Source organism: Anas acuta, chromosome 12, assembly GCF_963932015.1.
Source record: "Anas acuta chromosome 12, bAnaAcu1.1, whole genome shotgun sequence".
NCBI classification, from domain to species: Eukaryota; Metazoa; Chordata; class Aves; order Anseriformes; family Anatidae; genus Anas; species Anas acuta.
The window spans coordinates 8,495,063-8,513,042 of NC_088990.1; the positions used below are offsets into that span (position 1 = coordinate 8,495,063).

General features: G+C 45.1%; 1 protein-coding gene across 4 annotated transcripts in view; it reads left to right on the forward strand.

Moving 5' to 3' along the window:
* The window catches only part of MINAR1 (membrane integral NOTCH2 associated receptor 1), a 62,619-nt gene extending 45,225 nt beyond the window's left edge, over positions 1 to 17,394 (forward strand). For all 4 annotated transcript variants that reach the window (XM_068695817.1, XM_068695814.1, XM_068695816.1 and 1 more), the window contains 3 exons: positions 5,921 to 8,264; positions 9,798 to 10,052; positions 14,050 to 17,394. In XM_068695817.1, the coding sequence (XP_068551918.1) occupies positions 5,967 to 8,264; positions 9,798 to 10,052; positions 14,050 to 14,247 (2,751 nt within the window). In that variant the 5' untranslated portion in view covers positions 5,921 to 5,966 and the 3' untranslated portion in view covers positions 14,248 to 17,394. The remainder of the gene's footprint in view (positions 1 to 5,920; positions 8,265 to 9,797; positions 10,053 to 14,049) is intronic.
* Positions 17,395 to 17,980: the final 586 nt, after the last annotated feature.

Below are 17,980 nucleotides of genomic sequence, written 5' to 3' on the forward strand. Positions count from 1 at the left end.
CAGCTGGAGGGGAGAGAGCGGGGGACCCCCAGCCTGCACCCCCAAATCCTTACCGGGAAGGGATGGGGACCACCGGGGATGCTGCACCCAATGGTGGGGGGGGAACGGTCTGAGCAAAGTCAGCTCTGGGGTGGCAGCGGGGGGTGTGGGTTGGCCATGCAGAGACGCAGGCTGAGCACAGAGGGAACGAATCGCTCAGAGCTCTCCGGATCTATCTGATGGTGTTTGCAGGGGTGTCCCATTGTGCAGGAATTTGGGGGGAAAAAACGAACTCGGATGTGCTCTAATAACGCACGGACAGGAGAGCGTTTGTGTGTGTCTGTATGGGCCGATAGTTGGCGAAGGATGGCCAGGAGCATATGATGCAGTAATAATTCAAGTAATTTACTGCACGGGTTTGGACTGATCGGCTGCACTTTTCCAGACCGTGTAGAAACCTTAACCTGGGTTATGTAACTGAACACTACAAATAATAAACCTGATGTGATTGTGCAATGGCAAACCCTGTTCGACCTGAGTGCTGACACCGCTGCGGGGGCACGCTGTCTTTACCCACAAGTTCCCCACCAATTTGTGCCCTGTGAGGCTTTAGAGGCTGCTGAATTTTGCAGGGAGGGCTGAAGTGCTGAGCAGAGTCCCTGTACAGCTCATCCTGCTTCTGCTGAGGAGCCTGGGTTTGCCTGTTTGTCCCCTTTGGCTCTGGAAGAGCGAATAAAAATCCCGGCAGGGAGCCAGCACAGGTCCCTCCACCCTGCTCCTGCACGCCTGGGGGGACAGTCCCATTGAGATTGCATGAGCCCGGCTGCTTGAGAGGACTTTTCAGAGATGCTGAGAAGCCATCGTGGGGACGGGGCTCCAAAGTGCACTTTTTTCGTTATCTTTTTAATGGGCAGCAAAAGGCAGGGGGAGGAATAAGGTGTCCAGAAAGGGATGCTGTTTCTGCTGGGTGTGCACGGTGGAAGGCAGATGGAGCTCAGGATGTCTGTCTGTCAGAAATTCCTTCGTGTTTTGACAGGGAAATGGATCTGTGAGTATGGGAGGAAACAAAACTGAATCCCATCTCCAAGCGTTGTGTGTTTCATGAGAGGCGTGCGCTGCCTGCCTTGTTTTATTGTATCTGGCGCTGGGAAGACAGGCTGAAAGATTTATGAGCTGAAGTTAATAGTAAAACAGCATATTACAGCCTCTGTATTAATGTTCTCCTGCGCTGAAGTAGCTTGCTCTTTCTGGGGGAATTTATGCAAGGATCTCTCGCTCTATCTGTCGTCGCGGTAATGGTATTATAGGGTGGCCCGTTAGTCACCGTGGGGGCAATCACAACAAGGATGCTGCCTCCCTTTCAGCAAATCAAAGGGAGAGGGAAATGATGACTCCAGCAACTCCACAGCCTGTGTGTTAGCTGCACCTGCTGTGGGCACTGGGAAACGGGGAAGACAAATGTCAGAGGCACCAAGAACAGTGAAGGAAATGAAGGAGGACATAGAGGAGGAAGATAACAGGAGCTGTCTGCCAGCAGCCACGATTTGGGCTCATCCAAGGCACCTTTTCAGTGCCAGTGGTGGGACTTTCTCTTGAATCATATCCTGGGGTTGATGTGCTCCGGTATGCGCTGCCCTTAGCAGGTGCAGTGGGGGCTGAAGGTGCCACTTGGCATCTGGGAGCAGTGGCACTGATGAAATGAATTGCTCTGAATAGCAAATTTACAGGGGAACCAGCAGGCTGAGGGGACCCTCGCCCCAGTGCTGGTTCAGGGAGTTGAGGAGGGAAATTTTCTTCTGGCAGGTTTCCCTGGGCCACGGGGGAGAGATCTTACAGAGGATTGATTCCCAAAGACACCAGAAAATAGAACAGCGTCTTCCCCTTGTGCAGCCGTCAGGGATGGAGGCTGCAATCGCAGTACTCTTGGTCTGCGCCTCCAGAGGCTGAGGTAGCAGCTTGATGGTAAGAAGAGAGCTCAGTTCATTGCTTTGGTGCAGGGCAAGGAGGCATTGATTTGTGGTGAGCCTGGAGCTCATCTGCGAGCAGAGCCAGACCCCAGCGACTGGCCGTGCAATATGATGCTGTACGAGCCCGTGCTGCCATATAATGGTGCTGCCAGGGCTGCAAATGTCAAGCCTGAGGAGCTAAGGCACAGCCCCCCTCCCTGTGTCAATACGACAAAGTCATTAAGAGTGAAATGTTAAGTGGCTCATTTGGTCGGAGGCTGTCTGGCTGAGGATAAATAAGCAAGGTCCTGGCCCCGTGCCCGATTTTCTCCATGTTTCTGGAGATCAGTGGCAGTCTGGGGGGCGTAAAGGGTGTGTGGTGGTGCCGGGAGCAAAGATCAGGCAGGACTTTGATGGAATTGAGGCCATCTGAACAACCCCATGCTGCTATGTGCGCTGTGGGTACTTTCATTCGCTCTGCTGCTTTTGACTGGTTCACGACTCCGTACCCTCTCTGAAAGGTCTGCCTGTGCTCATTTTGGAGCTTTGCATTTACGTGCCAGGTCCAGGTCTATTCTGGTCCTGCTCTGAGAGGTGGTGAATGATCTTGGACCCAACAGCTGGGGTGGTGCCTGGCCGAATGCTTGATGCCTGGGATGTGGCAGCTCCCAGGGTGACTTGACAAGAGATGGGAGCCTAATGTGCAGCTAAAAGGCACCAGCTTTGCCTGATTTTTGCATCTCTGACCCTGGAAGCAAGGTTTTAAGGCTTTGTCCTTAAGGGATATTACATCCTGTTCTGTTTCTTGTTCTGTTCTTTGCAGCCCGAATCTGCTGGGTGTTCCAGGGGCAGTGTTTCTGATGCTCTGGGACAAGAGAGCACACATTTCCATACCCAGCCTGAAGCCCAAAGGTATCTTTTACACCTGAGTGCGTTCACACCAGAAAGGTGTTTGTGAGCAGCCAAGGGACGAAGAGGAAATTATTCCAGCTCCTAGATATCTTGCTTTTCCTCAAGGCCTGCGTCTAATTTTGCAACCTGCTTTTTCAATTCCCACCTCCCATAGCTGAGCCTCAGTTGAGCGAATTGGCCAAATTCCCACCTCTGCAGGCTCAGCTCTCTCCCAACGACCCTCGTCTCAAAGCTTCTGTCACCCCCTGTCCCCTCTCTGCTTTACAGCTGACTGCCACCTCCCAGGCTTGGCTCTGGGAAAGGAGGAGACAAACAAACTGATCCCAGCCTGAGCTAGACCAGGTCTGGCAGAGCAACTCCGTGTGGGATCCGTGCTTCAGCGCTGCTGCCTTATGGCTTAACCATGGGTTGGAATCCCCAAACCAAGGCTCCTTGTTGGTACTGATGCAGCTAAGTAAAATCAATGTGAGAGGAGGTATGTGGGGCTTCCTCTGAACCTACTGAAGATGTCAGCACACAGCACCTTTCAAAATCAGGCTGACCCAAGTTTTACCAACTCATAGGATTTGGAAACCTGAATGAAAGTTTGCAGTACTGTAAAAATGGCTTTGTACAAAATAGAAAAATTCAAGAAATGCTACCCAGTTTACCCTCACTGGGATGAGAGAGCACAGGCGGAGTGCTGGGAAAGGAAGGGAACAAAATGGGTTGGCAGCTTTAGGAAGTATTTTATTGCAAACTAACTAGTGGTGTGTTTTAGCAGGACTGTGAGCGGGGTGCAGGCAGGGCTCTGGCAGGTCAGTGCAGGCAGAGCAGGGTGTGTGTCAGGCTGTGAACATGCATATCCAGGTGCAGGTCCTGTGAGAAGCTGTGAAGTTACAAAAGGGAGGAGATATTCGCTGTTGCTTGTATTCAGCACGGAGGTGACAAAAAGACAGATTTCCACTCCTGCCGCAAATGGCAGATTTATAACGTGCTGAAAATTGAGTTGCAGAGCCAGTCCCCTGGCAGCTGGGACTGTCTCTTACAAGCCCCACATTTGAAGTTTACTCCGGGAGTGCTTGGTGGCTTTGGTGGCAGGTAGAGCAGCTTGGACCCAGCCAGGGTGCTTCATTTCCTGACGGTGACATGTCAGAGAGATGCAAAGGCAGGCTGATAAAGAGGCTGTGCCTCCAAGCACACTCGGTTGATAAAGAGAGAAGGGATACAACCATCCTCCTCCAGCTTTTAGCATCACTTTCTGCAGCCAGGCGCTGAGCAATATAACATTTCTGCTCTCTTGTCAGTTAGCAGAAAAGCTTTGCTGCTGTGCATAATACAGGAGCTTTAAAAGCAAACATGCATGCTACGGAGGAGCTGGAAAATCCCTGTAGTCATTGGTTTCTGAGAGCGGTGTTTACAATCACAGGAATACATTCGTGCTGCTGCTCAACTTCTGATCAGAGGCAGCAGAAAGATGTTTCTTAAATAAACAGCCAAGTCTGCATGGAGATCTCCTTCAGATTCGTACAGGGAACTTGTTTTTCTTTTTTTCTCTCTGGAAGCTGCTGCTGTGGTGTTTGCTATGAAAGCTGATGTACGGCAGCTTCTGACACCGCTGGTGATGAGCAACATAATGTGGGGTCAGGATGAAAGGCTACAAGAGAGGGAGGAGTTGTTTAGGGTTCCTGGGGCCATGCTCAGGAGTCCTGATGTTTTTGGGTGGGAATCGGCTTTATTAAGGAGTAATAAGAAACCTCACAAGCCTGACCTGTGCTTTGCCACTCAGGTAGATATTCTGCTCTTGATGCAGATGGAGAGACTCGCTCCTGGGGTCATCGCAGGGTGGGAGTGAATGGGGGGAGGCACCAGAGCTCTTTGGGCAAGGAGAAATATCCTTGTCATTCCTGTCAGTAAGAATAACAAAGTGCCCAAACATAGGAACTGCAGCATCCCATGATCTGTCTGGTTTTGCAAACTGCCTCTCCTGGTAGCCAGCAGCAGACACCGACAAGAATATTCACTACAGGCAGATGAAAAATAACCTGCATCCCATCAGCAGCCTTTCTTAATCTATAATAGCTAGAGGTCGGTTTCCACTCTGAAAGCGGGGTTTTACATCCTTCCCAAGATGTTTGCTCGTGTTAGCTGTGCTTGCCTGAGCTATTCTTATTACCCATATAAATGTGCAGCCTTTGCTCTCCACCTCTGCCCTGGTTCTTCAGACCGGTGAATGAAGCTGCACTGCTTGGGTTTCTCTGGGAGCACATTACTGAAGAGGCTGTACTCCGTCCTTGATATTTCTCAGTCTTCACATGCTCCTTGATTGGCAGACAGCCCTCTAACATCTGCTGGATTTGTTTCAAGATTCAGAGGGATATTTTATTTTTTAACTCTTCTGGCTCTTTTCTAAATTTTGCACTTTATTTCTGAAATTGGGCTCAAAGATTTTCAGGTGTGGTGGAGCAGCTCTTCCAGCGCTGAATCGTAAAGTCAGGAAAAGGTATTTCTGCAAAGAGTATCATACTATCTAGAAGAGATAATATAGAATGGAGAGTGATGTTTTTTAAAAAGCATGATGGTAATTACATGCTCAGATAACTTCTAGCAGATAACTTCTAAGTTTCTTGCTGTCAGAAAATCTTCCTGTGAGCATTTTGCAGTCAGTATGGAAACAGCTGGAGTTGTCATGGTGTGGTAGATCATCTCTGGTTACAGAACAGGGGTAGAATTATTGTCAAACAACTTGACACATCTGCACTTTCATAAGTTGATCAGATACTCTGTGAAAGCCCAGTAGCAAGCAGGCTGCCATGAGTTCAGCCCCTGCAAAGCTTCTGCTGTTTATTCACTTGCTCACTTTGGCAGTAGTGACACAAATGGGCCTCCTTGGATGAAATCCTGATCCCATTTAAGTATTACTGACTTCATTGATGCTTGGATTGCAGCCTTGGAGTTTGGAAACAAGAGGATGGGTTATACAACCAAGCCCTTGACTGCAAGGGGAAGGAAGGCAGGTCCTGTCTGTGGCTGAATTACAAGGTCCTGAATGTTATCTATGGGTGACTTAAAATCTTTTTTTTTGCTGTTGTGTGTTGCTGTAGAAGTGGAGCACAGTTTCCAGGATAAACAACAAAATACGCTTGAGCTATGGAGTCCAACCAGGAAACTTCACTCTTCCTGGTGAAGATCTTGGAGGAGCTGGACACAAAGCAGAACACCGTTTCTTACCAGGATCTCTGCAAGTCGCTCTGTGCAAGGTTTGATTTGTCCCAGTTGGCCAAACTCAGAAGTGTGCTGTTTTACACTGCTTGCCTGGATCCTAATTTCCCAGCGACTTTGTTCAAAGACAAAATGAGATGCACTGTAAACAATCAGCAATCAAAGAAAATCATGGTTGCAGCAGATATAGTAACAATATTCAACCTCATACAAATGAACGGGGGAGTGGCCAAGGAGAAGCTTCCAGTTGCAAGGCAGAAAGTGAAGAAGAAAGAGTCCTTTGAGTCCTGCAGGTCTGACACGGAAATCTGCAACGTGGCAGACTGCGTGCCCAATTGTGAGCTGAATGACCAGGACTTTAACCAGGGCTTTCCGGTCAGAAGGTCTTCAAAATGCAGGAAGATGGACTGCAAAGACTGCCAACAGTTTGTTCCCTCTTCAGAACCCAACTTTTTGCTTGGGGTCAATAAGGAGATGAAGGGCCGGGCTGCCTCTCTGGATAGGCTTCAGGCACTGGCGTCCTACTCCATCGCCACGTCTCCGCCGTGCGAGATGCAGAGTACCTACTTCCCTATGAACATCGAAAATGAATCTATTTCAGACCAGGACTCCTTGCCAATAAGCGCAGGTCTGAAAGAAACCTTCATTTCAAATGACGAGCCGTTTGTGATGCAGTCGTGCATCCAGAAAAGGAATATATTCAAAGAAGATTTTCATAATCTGATTACAATATCTCCCAACTTAATACCGCCCAACAAAAAGCCAGAAGATGGACACAGAGAGCCTCAGAACAGGAAAGAAAGCTCTAAGCAGGCTTTCTTCAACCACAGCTTTGAAATGCCATACAGCAGCCAGTACTTGAATCCAGTTTATTCGCCTATACCAGACAAAAGACGAGCGAAGCATGAAAGCCTAGATGATCTTCAAGCTTCAACATATTTTGGCCCAACTACGATTCTTGGGCCTCAGGACAACAAAAAGTGGACAGGGAAACCAACTAAACAAACTGCCTGGCCAGCTAAAAGCTGGAGTTTAAATACTGAGGAGGTACCTGACTTTGAACGATCATTTTTTAATAGGAAGCAGTCAGAAGAGAAGACGCGCTACCAGAGCTCAAACAACCCATCTCCAAACTTTCCTTCAGCAGACAGGCATCAGGCCTACCTAAATGCAAAGGACCAGCAACCAATTATGCAGACAAATTATGCTGTGAAACAAAATGGGCATAAACCCAAGGAAATTCCTTCCATTCTAGATGTGGAAAAACATGAGCCAGTCAAAAAGTTTAAGGACAAAAGCATTAATTGTACTTCTGTTCAGATCTTAAGCATTGACAGGACCACGAGTGTTGGGACACAAACGGAGCAACAGGTCCTGGACCACAAAAAATGCAAGGATTTGTGTACACCAGGCCAAGCCAAGTATGGAGAGAGGCACTCCCTTAAGCACTCGGATGATGACTCTGAAATCGTGAGTGATGATATCAGTGACATTTTCCGATTTTTAGATGACATGAGTATCAGTGGGTCCACGGGAGTGATGCAGTCTTCATGCTACAACAGCACTGGCTCCCTGTCTCAGGTGCATAAATCAGACTGTGACAGCTCGCCCGAGCACAATTTGACTAAAATCTCCAACGGGAGTGCCTGCAACAAATTAGAAAAAGTGGTCCGGGCAGATGTCAGTAACACGGACGATGAACTGAAAACAAGTGTCTGCAAATTGGTTTTGAGGATTGGTGAAATAGAGAAGAAACTGGAGTCTCTCTCAGGTGTCCGTGAAGAAATCTCCCAAGTCCTGGGAAAATTAAGCAAGCTGGATCAAAAAATTCAGCAGCCTGAGAAGGTCAGTGTACAAATAGATCTTAATTCACTGACAAGCGAGGCCGCGTCAGATGAAAGTAACTCCCCGCAGATATTTCAGTGCCACAACACTCCTCATGGAGGCAAGCTGGAGAATAATCCAGAGTGGTGCTGTTCAGATGCCAGTGGAAGTAACAGCGAAAGTCTTCGAGTAAAAGCCTTAAAAAAAAGTTTATTTACTAGAAGGTCATCGAGATCATTAACAGAGGAAAATAGTGCAACAGAATCCAAAATAGCGAGTATTTCAAACTCTCCCCGAGACTGGAGAGCTATTACTTATAGCAACCAAGTTGGCATTACAGAAGAGGAGATGAAAGAGAGAGATGGAGGAGAAAATAAAGACTGGCACAGGAAATCTAAAGAGGTAATTTCAACCTTAACTCACATAATAAGCACTTGAAAATAATCTAGGTATGAATGTCTTCCGCAGTCATCACAAGCCTCGGGGTATGACAATGCTTTGCCCCGCCATATTATGCCTGTCTTTATTGTTATCATAATTGAGTGATTTTGTACCTATACGTTCTTGCTTGGCAGCTGCAATATGGTCAAGCTGTTCCTAAAAGCACTTTGCTCTTTTGAAAAGGGAGGGGGGTAATTTGGGTGAAATCTTCGAAAGAGGATGATGTTCTTCATCATCAGGGGCGATATAATGGAGACTGGGTAATTAACTTGGTGAAAAGAACGTGAGGAAAATTGTTACAGTCTGAAACTCTCCAGAGGTTGGTTTAGAAGGGATATTTTGAAATTGCATTGTGATGGGTTTTATCAGAGAGTACATGCATATTTAAAAGGCAACAAAGTAGATTTGTGGATTCAAATCCCTCAAGAAAAAAATCCTTCTGTGTGCACCATGAGATGCAAATGGTAGTTATGTTTCCTTTGTCTGACTTTCATGGTCATTGACATGCATCTTAAACCTTCTGTGGTGGAAATGCAGCATAGCTGCCCTCTTGGTTTGGTCAGCTAGAAAAAACTCTGCCCAAATCCCTCCCAGCACCTACGCACTGCTGTCTTTGCAGATCACATCCCTGTCATGGCTGTCCTTGCACTGGGCTCTGATTGCTTCTTAGTTAAAACTGTGCATGTCGAGGGTTATTGTTTCTGTTTCGTGGAAGTGGAGCCCACTGGAGAGGGCTGGGGATCCTTCAGCTTCACGGTCTATCAGGAACATGTGGTGGGCATGCTGTGCTTCCCTGGGAGGGGGATCAAAGGCAAAGCATGACTGAGGAAGGAGAAGATGAGGTTTGATGGGGGTAAGTGCAGTTGGATTGAACGAGAAAGCATAAACTATGGTTTATTAGCAGGTTGCAGATGGGGAAAGAGGTTACCTTTATCAAGACCAAACCCTGGCATTTCTGTACATTGGTCTGCCCAGAATGAAGTAAAGACTTTGAAGGTCCCTTCCTCACTGCTGTGGTAGACCACAGCTGATGCTGTATTAGTAGCATGGATGATGTGGTGCCAAGGGGGTAGCACCTGGAGGCTCCCCTCGTGAGGAGCCCTGTTGAGATTTGATCTGGAAACACAAATTTTGAAGCTTGCGTGGGGCTCCGAGCTTTACCAGATCAGCTAGGCATTTCTGAATGTTCAGGGCTATTTTCAGAATAGTTTTATAACCTGTAAACAATACAAAACCTAAATTTCATCTTCTGCGTGACCTTTGTGTTCATGTTATGGAGAGTCATCTGTAAAATACCTCTTTGATCTGGTTGTGAGAAGAGGGTGGGCAAACAGATTAAATCCACCATCCAAAAACTTTGTTCTGGCTGATACTTCTCTTATCTTGGATTAAGCAGTATCATATAGTGAGTCTGAAAGGAATATCCTTGTCCTTTGTGTTTAACCCCCTCATAGTCCTGTTTCTTTTCTCAAATTCTTTTGAACCCTATTGCAGGCAGACAGGCAATACGAAATCCCACAGCCACATAGACTCTCTAAACAGCCAAAAGATGCTTTCTTGATTGAACAAGTCTTTAGTCCTCATCCCTACCCTGCATCACTCAAGTCACACATGAAAAGCAACCCGCTCTACACAGACATGAGGCTGACGGAGCTGGCTGAAGTGAAACGTGCCCAGCCATCGTGGACCATAGAGGAATACACAAGGAATTCGGGGGATAAAGGCAAGATTGCAGCATTGGATCTACAAGTGAGTCCCATTTGTTTAATTTGAATGGCTTGTTTGTGAATCGGTGTTACCAGAAAATGAATTTAATAAGGGATTTGGATAGCTCAGGAAGGAGCTGTGCGGTGTTGAGCCTCTAATCTTGCTGATCCCTATCCATCCTGGCTAAGGACAAAGAAAAATGTGGATGTTTGATTGTTGAGTGATGATCCTTGACAGGTTGGTGCTTCCACTTTGTTCTGTAATGGAGAGATGTCTGCTAAGCCATCACACTGTTGTTAACTCTAAAGAAAAGGCTGGGGATAAAGGGATGGACAAAAGGGGGAGGTGAAACTGGTCCCTAATCACAGTAAGGTGGTGGTGCAGAATCTGGCATTGCTGCTTTTTCTTTTATCCTTGTTCTCTCTGAATTGTTCACAGAGAATTTAAGTGTTAACACTTTTTCCATTTTGCTAGGAACATGAAACAAAATATTTGTAGAAGACATTCAATACCATGACTCTTTTTGAAATACATCCCTGTTTGAAGCTCTGAAGTGGCTGTTGGAAACTACAGTCATGTTAAGGGCAGATCAGTTAATGGTGGGTCTTGTTCATATTTTAGTTCAAGCTTGGAAATGTGCCTTTGAGGTAGATCTCCCAATGGTCTCTGCTTGGGAGAGTGATCTCTGAGAGTGGAAATTGAGTTTGTTTGTTTGAAACTACACCACATGTGGTGTTTCCTGAGTAAACAATGCATTCCCAACCACTAATAGGCCAGCCCAGACCTTGTCCTGAGCTACCTCCTTCCCTTCAAAGGCAAAAGGGGAGACCCTGTGTCTTCACCATTTCTCTGCTGCTTTGTTCCTACCAGGTTGCACAACTTGCCAGTGCAGACATAGCCTACATAGCTACATAACCTAAAAAGAATAACCAGGCTCTTTTTCCTGATTAGTCTGATAAACACAAAACATCTTCTAGGCGGAAAGATCTCTGAGCTTAAAAGGGAAGCATAAAGAATGTAATCCAAAATGTATAAAAACCAAACAGATGTTGCAGTATTGTGTCCTGAAACACAAAAAGCATCACATAATGAAATCAGCCCTGGCTCATGGTGTATTGCCTGTATACATTTATATAGCAGCATGCAGAGCCAGCGGAGGGGACTGGTGCTGCCCTCAGATGTCTTGGGCTGGAATTTGCTTGTGCAGGAATTTGTTCAGACTGCATTAACCTCCAGGCTGTACTGGGTCTGGCTGGGATGTTAACTTTCCCTGCAGCAGCCCATACAGGCTCAGCTCTTGCAAGTGTCCTTGACCTCACCAGCCTCTTCTCCTTGCTGCACTAAAGCATGCCTGGAGAGAAACCGAGTAGCACAGGGACCAGGCTGCATCTTGCCTCAGCTGCCTGCTGCTGTTTGGGATTTAAAAGCATCAGAGGGGTTACTAAATGCCTATTCCTGGCATTGCAGACCATATGCTGGAGTAGGAATAGACTGAAAGAAGTTCCTCTGCAGTATGCAGCCACAAAGCATCCCTTACCTGCTGTGTGGAGGCAACAGGGGAGGTGATATTTGGAAGCACAGCTCCCCTGAGAGAAGTGTTCTCCATCTGGTCCTTGTAGGACTGTTCCCTTCCATGTAAGCAGCTCTGCATGACTGTGAGCAAACCAGAGAAAGCAGCTTATTGCCATCATTTATCTTTAGGATAAAGGTGATAAAACTTTACGGGTTTGATTCTCTCCCTGCAAAAGGACTGTCAGAACTGCATCTACTCTGCAAAACCCATGTCTAGACTTTATAATAGAGCTTACTGACAAACTTAAAAAATAGACACAGACTGATGAGTGGGTTTTTTCCTAGTGATTAACTTTATTAGAACTGAAAGTAAATACATTATGCTTTAATGAACATTCCTACGTCTGGCAATGAAATGGGAAAGGAAGCTGATTAACAGTAATGGGCCTTTTTAATAATGCATCTTCCTTCTGAAGTAGTTAAAAGGTCAATATCAAGGCAGAGAGGTCCAAAACTATAATTTCCTTGAAGCGTAGTTGTCATTTATTTATTTATTTATTTATTTATTTATTAACCTTGATTTGCTCCTTTAAAAATTCTCCCAGTCTTCCTTAAAACAGAAATTGCAAAAAATTGCGGTCAGGCCAAAGCTTGTCCTAGCACAGGGTCTGTGTACGATCTCATCTCTTTGCCCTGCGTATGATGAGCCACAGGGCAGAAGCATTCAGCCAGACTATTTTTTTCTGATGCCCTTAGAGATGAGGTTGCTGTTTTATTTCTGGTTTTCTCTTCAGAAGGCTGGAATAGGTCATTCACAGATCGAATGGTACACTCTCAAGACTCAGCTTGATGGTCTCTGCTTCAGAGCACAGGCACTATCATAGAGATCTCCATTAATTGTTCATAAAACTGTTGCTTAATTTTAGTTGTTTATTTCTGGGGCAGCTATAAAACCACTTCTTGTAGTAGTTCTGTACATAAAGCAAATAGTGCTGTCAGGCAAAGCAAGGTTTCAGCTGGTAGCTCATGGCCACAAAATCTGAATTAGCCAATTAAAGGCTTACCCAAATCCCTCTCGAGTCTGCTGGAGTTTCTTTGTGCTGGGTCCAGTGAGCTTTGGATCAGACCCATTGCAAGCACAAAAAAGGTATGTGTTGGTATTCTCACCGGAACATTTCTGTATGGAACCTTTTTCAGTTGTTAAAGAATTGGCCTTTTGGAGCCTCAGACACAGGAGACAGCTTCAAGGAAAAGCTGTCATTTTTCAAACTTTTTTTTCTCCTCTTCTTCACATTTTTGCTTTATTTCGTTCTTCTGGTAAGTGTGATATAGTGTCTAGTGTTGGGTTTTCCCTTTTTTCTCCCGTTTTACCTTAGAGACAGGACGAAAGGAAAAAAAAAACAACCAAGGTGGAAACGCAAAGCATGAAGAGATTGAAAATTCTAAGGAAGAAAAGAAGACAAAAAGAAAAAAAAAAAAAACACATATGAAATACAACATTCAAATGAAGGCACTGATAGAGTCCTCCAGGTTGCCTTTCATTTTGTGCCCAATTCAGATTTCCTTTTTTTAAAATTTGTATTATTTTTATTTTTTTTTTCCACACAGAGAGAATTGGATCAGACTTTGACAATGAGCAAGGTATTGTCTCCTGTGGAAATGTAGTTCATGCCCTTGGGGTTAAATGGTCTCACCTGTAGAGATGGTCTGGAGATGATGTAATATGGAGTATAAAATCTTGTGCTGTGTGTCCAGATCCTTCTCTTGCCTCAAAAACTGAGAGAGCATCTTGCTGAGTGCATGGGGCTTTCCCTAGCTGCAGTCCCTCATTCCGGTGTGGTTTTTGGTTTGAATAAACAGGTTGGCTCCTGAAAGACAAGAAAACTTGTAAGATCTTAGGATCACCTGTGGCACGTATGAGGTATGTGTACCTCAATGCCACGTGGAAGAGTAATGCTGCAGCACTCATTGCTGTATGTGGTGACCTCTTCCATGGGCAGAAGGGAGGATATGGCAGAAAATAAAGTTGTGCAAGGAGGGTGAGGATACCTGCCTTTGCAGACCAGTCATGGTAGCAAAATTAGGGTTAGCTTTGTAAAATGTAGTTCATAAGGAGTGTGTGTTAAGAACATTTCTCACCAGCTGGGCTTTAATAATTTAAAAAGCAGTAACAGACCAGTAGTTGCTGACATCTCTGCTGTCTAGCAGATAAAAGAGATCTTATTTAAATGCCACCAAGGATGACAAAGTTTCCGGCAAATCAGAAATATGTCAGGGATTTTGAAGCAGAATTAAACTGTTGGGGGAGTTTATTTTTTGCAGTGTTTTATTGCCACTTTCATCAGCCTTATGGAACTGGGACCTGGAGAAATGGAGTTGAAGGGATGTGAGCTGCAGCAATAACCCACTTTATCCTGACAGCAGACCCAGATGCAGCTGGGAGGCCTCCAAGCACACCTGCTTTATTTACTTATTTTATTAATAACAGATCCCAGGCAATTAACAATTGTTTCCTTTTTATTTTTAGACTCAAGAATCTTTAAACCCAAACAACTTAGAATACTGGATGGAAGACATTTATACTCCTGGCTATGATTCCTTATTAAAACGCAAAGAAGCTGAGTTCAGAAGAGCAAAGGTTTGCAAGATAGCTGCCCTAATAGCAGCGGCAGCTTGTACAGTTATTCTGGTCATTGTAGTTCCCATTTGTACAATGAAATCCTGAATACGTGGACAGACTTGTGACTCCCAGCTGTGTGCATCTCAGATAGCTCATTCTGTGTTTCAAGCGCCTGATGGCAAAACTGTAAGGAATTTGAGAAGGAAGAATGTTCTGAGGATATCCTGGTGGAGATTGCCGTAAACGTAGACAGAACACAAAACGATGAGAGGAACAATTTTTTTTTGAGAAGTATTATTTTAAATAACAGAGCATGTGGCGGAGCTGATGGGAACTCGGTTCGATTTTTATGCATTTTTAAAAGTGCAATATTTTTTTTCCTAAAGAAACAATATAATGTTTTACAGAATCAGAGACTGACAAGGATCCAGGCAAAAGGGGAAGGTTGTCTGAGCTATGTTGCATTTACTGGAGGTGTGAGTACCTGGAGGTAGCACTGTATAGAAGGGAATGTTCTATATGCATTACACCGGGGAGCTAAGAACGTCTTAAAGCTCTCTACAATGTAGAAAACTCTGAATGTATTGTATTTATTTATAGCATTTATGTATTTCATGATCATTTGATTGAAAGCAGACTGTGTAGCCATGAACAGAGTTCATTCCTATGTTCAGATTAAAAAGGGCTTTTTATATTAGGTCTTGCCCTAAGACCCACTCTATCATCACTGAGTACTTAGATAAGTGCAATGTGCTGCAGACCAAAAAGATTATGTTTTAAAGCAATCAAAAGAGGTTTTAGTTGCTTCTGTTGAATAACATTTGCATAGAGCTGGCAAACATGCCTTGCCAAAAGGGTATTCTTTACCTCTGCAGACAGTGAAACTGTCTCAATTTCACTCCTGCCAGCAAGCAAAGCTGGCAAATCCAAGCAACACTCAGTTAAAGTTCTCATAAATGTAATCTGAACAGTTATAATTTTGTCACAAAGTCTTTGTGCCTTTTTTTAGACTGTAGATGAACCAGAACTGTTTAATTTTGCTATTTTGAGCCCATAACATAAATCACAACATAATGGGTACTAATGGAGGTTCTCTTCCCGCAAGCCTTCTATACAGTTCAGATTGCTCCTCAGATTGCAGGGCTGGTGGTTACTGAGCACTTACATTAAGGGCACAGTCTTCCAGCACGGGTGGAAACTTGCTGTTAGTGCGATGCATTCAGCACAGGGAGCTTGTCTGCTTCCCCTAGTGCTAATGTACTTAGGAATGATGGTTGACTCTGCTGGACAGCAAGCAGTCTGTAACCCCACGAGAAACATCCATTTAATGCTTTATCCCAAATGCACGTAGCAGGTTAAAGGGACTTCTCGAGTTATGATAGAAATGGTGTGCCATGGTTAGTGAAAGCAAACGCCCAGACAGTATTTCTCTTCTGTCATGAGTGGATTGGGAGGAGGGAGGGAGGTGTTAAAAAAAAATAAAAAAATAAAAAAAAAACAAAACAGGAAATAATGTGAACTTGCTGGTCCTCTAAGGGAAAGGTGATTCTTGTGGTGAAAGCTCTTTCTGGAGGTTCGTTGGGTTCCTTTGGAAGCAGCCCCCTGGTCACACCGCAGCTGAGAGCATCCCCTGCCCACCTGTCTGGCGCTTGAGCTGCTGGGGTTCTCTGGGCTCATGGGGTGTGCACCATAAACCTGCACTGTTTGGTGCAATCCTGACCCAAATTCTGTGGTTTTGGCCCCTTCCTGATACCAAGATTTCTCTCTGCTTCCAGATGCTGCATGATGGAGTCACAGCAGGGAGGGAGTAATTCGCACCGTCTATTTTGGGCTCCCCTTAGGCCTTCAATCACGGTGTGATTCAGAGCACCTAAGTTTAGGAGCTCAGGATCCATACGTAGTAAATATAGACAGGTAGAGAAACCTCCAGGGATGTTTCAGAGCTGCCAGCAAGATGTCTAATATTAGACATGTGAACGCACTCCACGGGGGCATTGCTCTGCAGTTTACCTTATGCACAATTTAGGTTGGTTGTGTACGTAGAAATCTCTTCCTGGTTCCAGGCAGCATCAGAAAGACCTCAAGTCCCTCACTGACCCCACTACAGCAAGCAGGAGATGTCAGAAATAAGCAGAGTGGCTCCGTGGTTGCAGAATCAGATCCCATCTGCTCATGCTGGCAGAGTTGTGTCCCTCGGAGGGTGCAGGATGGGTGCTGGATGGACACCGGGCAGACACACGGCCTCCACCAACCCCATCTCTGCCAACACGAGCGGTCTGACCCTGCGAGACCCAAACCTGCCAGCTGAAATCAGCAGTCTTAGCAATTTACTTTTAGGAAATATCTGATTATCTGAGATATGGAAAAGATGCAGGTAATGGTATTGATCGCGGGCAGGTTGGGGCCGTGCTTGCACTGCTGCATTAGAGGAGGCTGAAGGGCCCCTGCTTTGTGTGTTTAGGGGTTGCCATCAGCTCCACAGAAGTGTTGAGTGCTGGCACAGGAGGAGCTTTTGCATTAGGGATGCCCAAAATCACAAGAAGGATTTGGGAGGTGATGGAGTCATGAGTGATGTGGAGCTGGTCCAACCCAAACACTCAGCACCCCGAGCATCCACAGCACCCCTGACTGAGTGAGGTGCTTTTGCCCATCCTTCCTTTGCACAGGCATCCGGTGGCATCCATCTCCACTGAGGCAGTGATTTCCCTGCCCAGGGATTGGCACAAATCCCCTGTTTGGAGCTTGACTCGGCTCCTGCAACCCCTGTGAGCATCCCAGCAGTGCTGAGAGCCTGAGAGGAGAGGGGAAGACAGAGCCTGGCTCCACCTCTGCACCCCACAGATACCTCCAGGAGCTGCTGCCTTGCCTTCCCCAGGGGATGATGGCCATCCCTAGGCATTCCCAGGAGGTTCTACGTCTGGCCAATGTACTCTTGCTTAAAATAAGTAAGGTGGTGCAGCAGTGGGTGGCCACCACCAGGGGAGAGCTGCTCAGGAAGGAGGGACCCTGCAGTTCTGCACAGAGTGTATCAGCTAGGGGAAATCCTGACCATATTAACCTGCGAGAATATTGTGATCGACCTTGTGAACCAGTTATCAACTAGTATATGCTGTATACTACATGATAGACTTTTGTATTAAAAAAACAATAAAAATAAATTAAAGCTATAGGTACATTGTAATCCTTGGTGTGATTGAAAAAAAAGTGTCCTAGATTGTATTACTTAATTAAAATAATGATGAGCATATTGAACTGTTTTTCGTATTTATGCCTTATAAACTTGATATATTACACATGATAAAATGCAACTGCAAGAATTATAAAAAAAAAAAAAAAATACTATTTGAGGGGCAAATCTCATTTGCTTTTCCTAAAACAAAAGTACTGCTCAAATCAGCTCAATAAATCATGTGCGTAGAAAAGCAAGAGCAGGATCTGTCCCCAAATGACTTTTTAGGATTTTTTTTTTTAAATGGGGCTTTGGTTAATGTACTATGTAATAATTTTATTTTATAAAGTTACTGTACAACGTTGCCTTTTGGTTCATTTAAATATAATACCAAATAAATTTGAAAAATTACAGCGTCCCAAGTTTTAATGAAACAGTTATAATAATTTATTACTCCATTGCTTTTCCCCTTTTTCTTTTCCAGGGACATCAAGATAGCCATGGGATGTGAGTGTCTCAGTGTTAGATAACTAAGCATCCTATCTAGTTCTTGGCAGAATTGCTAATGGATTTCTTACTTGTGAAATAATAAGATTGCAGAAGATAATGAAAAATGAGTTTGTTGCGTTTCTTTTAAAATCTTCTTTGCATTACATTGTATAGGCTTCT